Here is a 9,813-nt window from a genome sequence, read left to right on the forward strand (position 1 = left end):
CATTTTGAGCTAAACTTCACATATGTACTCTATAGGGACACCAAATATTTATTTGACATCTTAAAAAAATCTTGAAATGTCCCCTTTAAGTGTTTTGGTAACGTTACCTTTCTGATGGCATATTTTTAGCCATATAAAACAATGTGTCAACACTTCATTATAGATTATAGGTTAATTGAACTCGGGTAAATTCAGGTAAATTGGGACACTTTCCCATTAAAATGACCGTGTTTAAATTTACCTTAATTTCCTTACATTTATTTAAAATAAATTCTACATAAGCAGTGAGCTTACCTATAACGTAAAATCAAGGTCAATCATATTTGTTACAAGTGATTTTAAACTAGTTGAGCGATAAGAAGGGGAAATAAATCCGATAAATCATGACCACTAACGTTACTAACCCGTGGTCTCTCTGTAGCTTAATAAACAGTTTATTTTTCGGTAAATTTAGTTCCCCGCCATTTACACCGCCTAAAAACATTTTAACAGACATATTTAATTGGGGTTCAACTGCAGGACATCTGCGCAGATAAGTCGGTTTATGACATCAAAGTACCGCGAGAGCAAATCCGATCGTGATTTCTATAGTGGGTTTCTAATTTCTCTCGCGGAACTGTGATATCATACTCTTATCGGTTTACGCAGTTCTACTAGTAGTCGAACCTTTTTTACAGTCGAACACACAAGAGAGGCTCCGCCGCGTTCCCATAATGCACCGCTGCGCAGCTGCAGATGGAATGTAGCTCGCTAGCCTCGAATGCTAGCCGCAACATCGCAGTAAAGTTTGATAAACACGTCATGAGCGGCTTGAACCCGCCGCCAGCCCCGCACTGACAACACATGCGGTACGTATATGCTTCATCTGCGTGAGTCTACACGACAATCTAGCGTGAAAATTTAAACATTTTGCCTTCTCCGTGTATGTAGAAATAGCAGCAGAATGATGGAGCTCAGGCCAAAATTGAAAACACATAAATACGTTAAAATGCATAAAACTTATTATTAAAATATAGTATACAGATAGAGCACATACTTTGATAAATATCCGGGCTATCTTTACGCTGACAATGGCAACAGGCAGCCAATGCATTGGTAGAGTGTTACTGTAAATACTGTTGTGCACTTCGTTTATGCAAATCAATATTAATACATCTTTATGAATCTAAAACATATCTTCAAATTTGGCCTTTTTGTGCTTTCGTTTTACATAGTGATACAGTTTTTATGTGCACTATATTGAGCTTAGAGAAGACTGATTCTGAAATATGCAGAATGGCCTCATATGTTTCTTTTTATAGTCAATATACTAAGCACATGTTTCTGTGAAATAATGTTTTGAGGTTCAGGTTTTTTGATCATTGTTGTGTACAAAGTTTAAAATGAATAATAGATGTTCTATTTGTCACTAACAAATATAGGTGTTAATGTGTGTAAATTAGTGTTAAAAGTGAAACATGATGTATCATTACAGAATTGCATCATCGCATCCATAATGAGGTGTCTGTTTGTTCTGGAAGCATGAACCTTACAAGGCTGAATGCTCTCTTAATAAATGTATTCTTGCTACAGTGGCAATTCTGTCAAGGACCTTTCGGGTCACGTCAGGTCAACTTTTTTGCATTGTAATTTAATGCATTGAAAATGAAGTCACAGTTCTACATATAGATCTGCAATGGGGTCCAAATATCTGAAACAAATTTGCATAAAACCTGTTTAAATAGTTTTGCATTACATTTTAAAGGTATACATTTTAACTGTGTGTGTGTGTTCCCTGAGTTCGAACCCATGACCTTTTGTGCTGCCAATGCAACGCTCTACCACTGAGCTATACAGGGTTCATGCGGTATACATTTTATCAGTATGCATGATCCCTAAAAACAAACCCAACACCTTTGCAATGCTAGCTTAATGCTCAATATGAGCACCAGTTAAAATGGAAAAAAGCCATTTTCCCTAAAGGTCTAAACCTTTGGATCCCCTGCATATAACCAGTAGGATGAGTAAATGCACTGACAAATGAGTAACACCAAAATTAAGATAATACTTAACACCAATGAGGTTTGTTTTCAAAGAGGTTAAAACTTAAGTCTGTCTTTTTCCCAGTAAGATCGACCGAGGCGAAAGTGCTGTGAGCACAATCTTGTGGTTGGGAATCCATATGCTGGTACACTATCTTCCTGTTGCTTTAGCTCAACTGCTCAGCGATGAACATTGATGAAAAACTGGAGGGGATGCTGATGAAATGCGGCCCTGTGGGGCTTCACCACCCTACTAGAGGCCTGGGGCCCTCAAGGATGGATGGAAGAGGAAGGAGAGGCAGTTTGGATATGACTCTTGGGGAAAGAAGCTTGGCCAATCATCCCCTTTTGGCAGAGGATGATGACGACGATGATGAAGACGACGACGACCTGGCAGGTGCAGGGCTGACCTCACATGATCTGATGTCGCAGAATGATCTGATGGTTCATGAGGATGCTGTGGAAAACGATGGACAGGATGGAGCAGCTTTCCCACAGCGAATCTCCAATAAACTACACTATACGCTCAGTATGCCAGTAAGTCCATAGCCGTCTAGGCTTTTTAAAACTTAATTTGTAGTTTTGTAGTGATTTTAAGGCTTGTTGTCATTTTGTTGGCCATTTTGATTATTACATTTATTTGAAAAATAAATACCAGTAATGAGCTTTAACAAGGCTTAAAGAAAGTATTTTGTTAATGCTAAATGGTAGTGACTTTATAGACTTTCAGACACTGAGATGTTCTGTAAAAACACATTTAATTTTTCATATTTGCTTTCTTTAGGTAAATATAAAGCAAGAAATAAAAATGCCAGATTCACTGATTCCGAATAAGAAAGAGAAGAAACAAGGAAAGGACCCAACTGACTGTCACAAAAAGAAAAGAAAGCAGCACTCTCCTGCGAAGGTTTATCATCATGCATCAGAAATTAATGTAGTGTGCATTAGCCCATTTTCCTCTTAAGTGTACTTATAGGTTGCAAGGTCTGACTTACAAATGAGATCATTTAAAATTTTGTTAAAGAGCTAACATAAAGTGCAGATGTTTTGTGTTTATGCATTGACTTATTATGTGCACTCTGTAATAACAACAATCCAAAGACATACAGACATGACATATTATAAAATCTTCAGTCCTGTTTTTTGAAATTTTAGTTTTGAGCAGTTTTTTCTCCATCATCCTGTTAGATTCTGACTATTAATGAAGACGGCTCGCTTAGCCACCAGAATCCGAAATCCCATATTTGTGAGCACTGTAATGCTGCATTTCGGACAAACTACCATTTACAAAGACACGTTTTTATTCACACTGGTAAGACGAAACTACATGTGTTCTTATAGAAAGTAATTTACACAATAAAAAACAACTAAACACCTAAAACAAAAACCCTTTATTTGGCAGGTGAAAAGCCATTCCAGTGCAACCAGTGTGACATGCGTTTTATTCAGAAGTACCTGCTTCAGAGACACGAGAAAATCCACACAGGTAAGCAATGAATTTTAAACTTGATAATCTTGATAAATAATCGAGGTCCTTGTTTTGTGATGCATCAGGTCTGTAAAGACAAGCAAAGTTTAAGTTCAGAGACGAGTGAAATCTAACATGACAATGCTTAATTCCGTAACCACTTTGACAATGAAAGAAGTACCTAATTTGCTTAAACAGTTCTTCATACCATTCATAATCCTCTGTATGTCCCACCTGTAGGAGAAAAGCCTTTTCGCTGTGATGAGTGTGGAATGAAATTTATCCAGAAATATCACATGGAGAGACACAAGAGGACACACAGCGGAGAGAAGCCCTACCAGTGTGACTATTGCCATCAGGTTAGGGAAATAAAAAAAAAATTGTAAAAAGTCGTGTAAATATATCTACTGTAAATATACATTAGTTTGTTATTATGCTTTGGCTGTTTTAGACCTCCATGCAACCGTAATTATGTCAAATCCTTTTGATTTATTGACACCAGATTAGCATGCTTTATTGTAGAATATGCATTTATTGAGATTTTACAAAATATTAAAAACAGAAAAACTCCACAACCACGTACCCCAGGCAGGACTTAAAAAGAAAATAAATAAATATTTAAAATACAAATTTATAATTAAATAAAATTAAAATAAAATAAACCATACATGCTATAGCTTCACACACCCAATGTTTCTTAATATCTAAATTTTTAACAAAATCTAGGAACATCCTCCAGATATAAAAAAAAATTCAGAGGGTTTCTTTCGTATTACATATGTTAGCTTTTCTACAGTCAAACAAAGTTTTTCAGCCGTGGTTCATGCGAAGGGCAATTTGTACTTTTCCAACAGAGGGCAATATAGCGTCTTGCTTGTAATAAACACAAATCCACCAACTTTCTTTCTTTAGTGGACAACGAACAATTGTCTTCGTACATACTCAATACACACAACACAGGACAAAGGGGAACTGGAGAGGAAGTAAACTGTGATACATATTGAATTACCCCAACCCAAATCCTCTGCACCTCCTCACACTCCCACAAACAGTGGAAAAATATACCTGGAATCTTATTACATTTAAAACACAAATCAGAAATATTAGGGTTTCAAAAAAATTATCTTACAGGGGTTATATAAGTTCTCATTATCCAATGATATTGTAAGAGTTTCAATCGTGAAAGTTTGTGTTTGTGCTTTTAAACAAAATTGTATTCCAGTCTGCATGCTTTATTTACATTATGCATTTGGCATTAACTTACAGTACACTACAAAGTGTACATTTTGTCAATGGGTATGTTGCTTTTGAATCGAACCCATGAACTATTATGCCTCTAAAGCATTGTTGCTTTAGTATAGTGTAGTCCATTTTTTACGTGTACCTGAGGGTCAGCATACAGTGTGCATGGCGCAATTTTCGTGCGAGTGTACTGTGGGTGCACCGCTAGATTTTTGAAACCGCATACATTGTATGCATAGGTCACACATGCCCCTACAGGAAAATGTAGTATGTAGCCCAAGAGATGCAATGCCTTTTCTTGTAATGTGCATGTGTTGAACGTCTGTGTACATGTAAGAGTCAAATAAAATATCCTTTTAAGGCTGTGCATTTGAAGTGCACGGATGTAGACGTACGCGTAAAAAACAGACTATACTCCGGTTTTTATGGTGTCTAACAAAAGAATGTATATTTTTCCCATCAGTATTTCTCCAGAACTGACAGAGTACTAAAGCACAGACGTATGTGCCACGAGAACAAGGACAGAAAGGCGCAGAAAGCTGCTGGCAAAGACGTACCTCTTCACAGCCCGGAGAGTTTAGACTTCTCTTTTCCTGACAAAGAATGCACCCTTCCCAAGAAGAAACGCCAGAAGACCTCTGACAAAAATCGAGTCTTGCTCGAAACTTCTGCTCTCCCAGGAAAAACAGAAGAAGATGCTACCGAGGAGAAAACGGAAGACACGCTTGTTAAAACCGAGTGTCTTCCTCTTTACGCAATAGCCACCAAAGTAAAGGATGAGTACGTTGTGGCGGATTATTCTGTTGAGATGTCTGATTCCCCACCTGGTACCAGGCATCTTGCAGAAGAGGAGTCTATTGATGAGAGCATCAGTCCGCCAAAACTAGTGCTGAAAAAAATCGCCAGAGGGAGGGGTATAAAACAGCAACCTCTAGAACCGTCCCAAAGTCTCTCCCCCTTGTCCTCATTCGAGGAGAGCAAAGTAACAAGATACACATTTGAGATTGTGGATAATAAAGGCCTCTTGCAGGTCGAGACCAATGCTGACATGGAGTCGGTCGATGCCTTACAAGCAGGACAAGTAAAACCGACCGGAAGCAGCACAAACTACGATGATGCCATGCAGTTTCTCAAGAAGAAGCGTTACCTCCAGGCAGCTACGGTGAATGCTAGTCGGGACTACGCGTTGAACGTGAGCAGCATTGTATCGCAGCCCTCCGTCACTCAGGTGTCTGTAGCGAGCGTCATTGATGAGACCGTTCCCGTCACAATTCTCTCCGAGACTCAAACTCTGAACGTGGAGATCAAATCCAGCAACGAGAAGAATGTTCTTCCAGATGAGGTTCTGCAGACGCTTCTCGATCACTACTCGAATAAGGCCAACGGGCAAGCGGAAATTACCTTCAGTGTGGCAGACGCAGAGGTGACATCCAGCATCTCCATCAACTCTTCCGATGAGAGCAGCCCAGCAGAGTCTTTAGGGACGGGTTCACAAGCACCCCCGACAGAAAAGGCCAGCCTTTTGCAGGAGTACTCCAAATTTCTGCAGCAAGCACTAGAAAGGACCAGTCAGAATGACACGTACCTAAACAACCAGAGTCTTACGTTTGTAAACGACAGTAACAGTCTTGCTGGCCAGCCTTTGTTTTCCACCGAGAAACAGTTCGCATCCCCATCCAGGTTTAGGCCGAGCATGAACTCACCCTTGAGATCTACCTTGGATAAACCCAACTTTAGCCTTTTAGTAGATTCCCAGCACTCCTTCTCTTTTTCGGGTGACGAGACTAACCCTTCCTCAGTTTCCCCAACAGACGACTTTCTCGACCAGGTGACACCTCCTAAAAAGACTGACGCACAGACATTTCAGATGGCCTCTTTTGAGCAGAACTTTCGATCTCAGTTCACAAGCTCACGATCTGAAATATCTCCACAGTTCAGCATTGCCAGTGGACAAGTTAACCTGAGAGGAGGAACAGATTTCCCAGAGTTCTCTCTGGTCAGTGAAACAAGAACTCAACTAACCTCATCTCCAGATGCTTCAAGCAGCCAAACCTTTGGATGAACATAAGCTTTTAATGATTCAAAGCATTTAAAAGGCACTTTATATTCAAGGTCTTTGAATTCAATCAGTGAAGGCAATGTGGTTTATGTGCAGAGTTTTCATCTCTATCAATCAAGCAAATCATGCGTGGGAATCAAAGTGGTACATCACATAAGATTTTATTTTCAGCACTTCTAAAGAAGACTATGGGATGTTTTTTTGTGTTGTGGCCTTGTTTGTGTAATCCGCATATAATGATCAAGATGAGTGAAAGATGGCATGGCAAATTAGTTAATGTATTAGTTGCAGCCCATGTGTTTTCTTAATAATTGAATCACAGACATCTTGGCCAAACTGCTAACTGTTATAGTAGTTAAAATCGGCTACAATGGCTTTCCCCAACAGAATCCATTCAAAAACCAAGTTCCTTTTGCTTTTTACTTTAGTTCAGTTTTATTGAAATTCATTAACAATTCATTGAGGATGACTTGGCATTCTAATATTTATTTAGCATATTTGCCCACATGTAAGGCACTTACTAGGCACTTCAGTTAAAAGTGTCCACTTGGTGACAAGCAACAATTTCCTTACCCATATGGGTATTTATTATTTTTATTTACTTGTCATTATTTGGTTTGCATTTTGTGCTCCCGTATCATAATGAATTTCTTCAAGATAAAGTCTATTTTGTGTCTCTACTGAATTCATACTGACCTAACCCATAATTTCATTAGGAAATCATGTGATCCTGAAATATTTTTGCACAATACTTGGAAGGTTCTTAAGAAAAGATACATCAGTACCATTTAAATTGGTTGATAGTCTTTGCCAAGTCGTGCCTCACACATAGGGCTTGGTTATCTAAAGAAGGCGTCTGTAATTGGTCCATGCATTTGAAGATGCAGTTTTTAGTAACGTTTCAGAGAAACGGTGCAAACGAATATGCAGTACACTCTTAAAAATAAAGGTGCTTCATGATGCCATAAAAGAACCAGGTTCTTTGTAGTGAAAAAAGGTACTTTAGATTATAAAAATGCAAGAAAGAAATAGTTCATTAAAGAACCTTAATGGTTCTTTGAGGAACCAAAAATGTTTTTATGGCATCTATGTGAGGAACCTTTTAAGCACCTTTATTTTTAAAAGACGTGTACTTACAACATTGAGCCTTATACTTACACTATGTAAGTATTAAAAAAGCATTTTATCACTTTGTTTTCCTGAAGAGATGCTCTTTCATTTGTTTAGCATGATTTCTGTCAAACATTACCCATTAAACAGCACTTTGGGCTCATTGGCATTTTTTGCTGTTATCCTAAAGCACTTTTGTTTCAATTTCCCAAATCTAGACATATAATGCAAATCTATAAAAGATAAGTTCAAATATAAGAACTATGTCAGAACTTGTGTTTAGTAAAATCAAGGACGATGATTTAAGAATGAATGTCTGAGATCATGTTTTTATGCTTTTTCTAAAAGTGTTTCTTTTGTTTTTCTATACATGTCTGTCCGTGCATTATATTCACATGCTGTTTCCTATCGACTTAAAATAGAACTGAAAAAGTACCGTTTAATGTTTAGTAAAGTTATATGAGTATATATGTACACATAGCATTTGTTTATTGCACATCTCTCTTTCCTTAGCGTAATAACTAATCATGTAATATAAAAGCTTTTTTTCTCAGATTATGGAAATTTGTCTGCTATTACCCTTACTATATCTTGATTATTCTTAGTTTTATTCAAAATATATAAAGTATCATGCCAAGCTGTACACTTTTCGTCATTTATGAAACACAAGCAGGATAAATTTCAGTGTAAATTCTTAATAAAAGCTATTCTTGCATAAATTGTTGAGTAGTTATATCAAAAAATGATACACAACACATACTGTATGTTTGTTCTGCTGGTGTTTCTTGAGCAGTCCTGGGTGTATTTTTGCATAGTCAGCATGTTTTGGGTGTTAAAGACATTACCCATTAATGTTTTTACAGTTTTGGGTTTTTTAAATGTGTGCCTCAACATTCCTTTATTGTTTTTTCTTTTAACATGCGTTGTAAATAAGTTGTATATTTTACATTTAAGCACATTTTTCTGTGCACATTTTTTCTTTGAGTGTGGAACACATAGATCAACGTGATTTAGGAAAATTTGCTACCGTTTTGGTTTACTTATTGCTATGATTCCTGATCCTTTGAAGCACAACTGTCATTCAAGAAACCGTAATTGTGTTCATGTTTGTAAAAATACAGATGTGGTCCTCTCTATGAATCGGCTATAAGTTTTAAAAACTGCAATCTGATTTTAAGACATCATGGTATTCACACAACCTTAAAGGATGCGGTTGTATGACATTAATCATTTCAACATCTAACCTGTACTGTTAAAGATGCCTCAGAATTTGATAAAGGTAAAAATACTTTTTAAGATAACCTAAGATGATGCTTTTTTCTTTAAGTAAATGATGTGATAAGTTTTTGTAGGCTTGCTTGCTTGCTTGTTTGTTGGTTAAAGGTGATATCCATTTATACACATCACTTTTGATTGATTTGATATTTGAGCATTTGAGAAAGTCGAGTCATGGTATTGGTGGATCATTGTGTAATGATTAAGGTTAAATTGATTGAAAAACAAATGGTTTTATTTAGTCAAAAAGTTCTTCTTAGTAGTTCTGAATATATAAACAATTTCAACGGAGAGTGCATGTCCATTGACAGTCTTTGTACACTGGTTATATTTTTGTATGTAGTGTATCCATTTTATTGTAGCCTCTATACTTTATTGCAATACTTCACCTAGGAAATGGGGGAGATGTTTTGACTGGATGTTTTGGTTGTGTGTGTTTGTTGTGTAATACTGAATTTCCAAATACAACAACAACGTAGTTCAGTGTTGTCTCTTGTCCTGATTCACATCACGAAGGAAAAACATATGTCATGCAAAATTAAAAGACTTAAACTCATAAAATTTTCACAAGAAATGTATGTGTAGATGCATCATTGAAAGATAGGCAGACTACACATTTTTTTTATACTTATTCATTT

The 9,813-nt window shown here is 37.1% G+C and overlaps 1 protein-coding gene across 3 annotated transcripts; it reads left to right on the top strand.

Annotated features, from left to right (window-relative positions):
- Window positions 1-689: 689 nt before the first annotated feature.
- znf148 (zinc finger protein 148) lies at window positions 690-9,658 on the top strand. Of its 3 annotated transcripts, none has more exons than XM_055216367.2 (7): window positions 690-848; window positions 2,107-2,558; window positions 2,806-2,955; window positions 3,210-3,333; window positions 3,424-3,507; window positions 3,730-3,848; window positions 5,195-9,658. In XM_055216367.2, exons 2-7 carry the CDS (start codon window positions 2,208-2,210, stop codon window positions 6,791-6,793), a joined length of 2,427 nt encoding a protein of 808 aa, XP_055072342.2. In that variant the 5' UTR covers window positions 690-848; window positions 2,107-2,207; the 3' UTR covers window positions 6,794-9,658. The 3 variants fall into 3 exon arrangements, with proteins under 3 accessions (XP_055072342.2, XP_055072344.2, XP_055072343.2); XM_055216369.2 differs by having other exon boundaries at window positions 2,806-2,928; XM_055216368.2 differs by having other exon boundaries at window positions 691-848; window positions 2,111-2,558.
- Window positions 9,659-9,813: the final 155 nt, after the last annotated feature.

Source organism: Misgurnus anguillicaudatus, chromosome 17 (assembly GCF_027580225.2).
Source record: "Misgurnus anguillicaudatus chromosome 17, ASM2758022v2, whole genome shotgun sequence".
NCBI classification, from domain to species: domain Eukaryota; kingdom Metazoa; phylum Chordata; class Actinopteri; order Cypriniformes; family Cobitidae; genus Misgurnus; species Misgurnus anguillicaudatus.

Excerpts from the sequence above, each read along its gene's own strand:
- znf148 (XM_055216367.2), top strand. The coding sequence starts at position 2,208 with ATGAACATTGATGAAAAACTGGAGGGGATGCTGATGAAATGCGGCCCT. Across the intron at positions 2,956-3,209 it reads ATCATGCATCAGAAATTAAT|ATTCTGACTATTAATGAAGA; the intron begins GTAGTGTGCATT and ends TCATCCTGTTAG. Across the intron at positions 3,334-3,423 it reads ACACGTTTTTATTCACACTG|GTGAAAAGCCATTCCAGTGC; the intron begins GTAAGACGAAAC and ends TTTATTTGGCAG.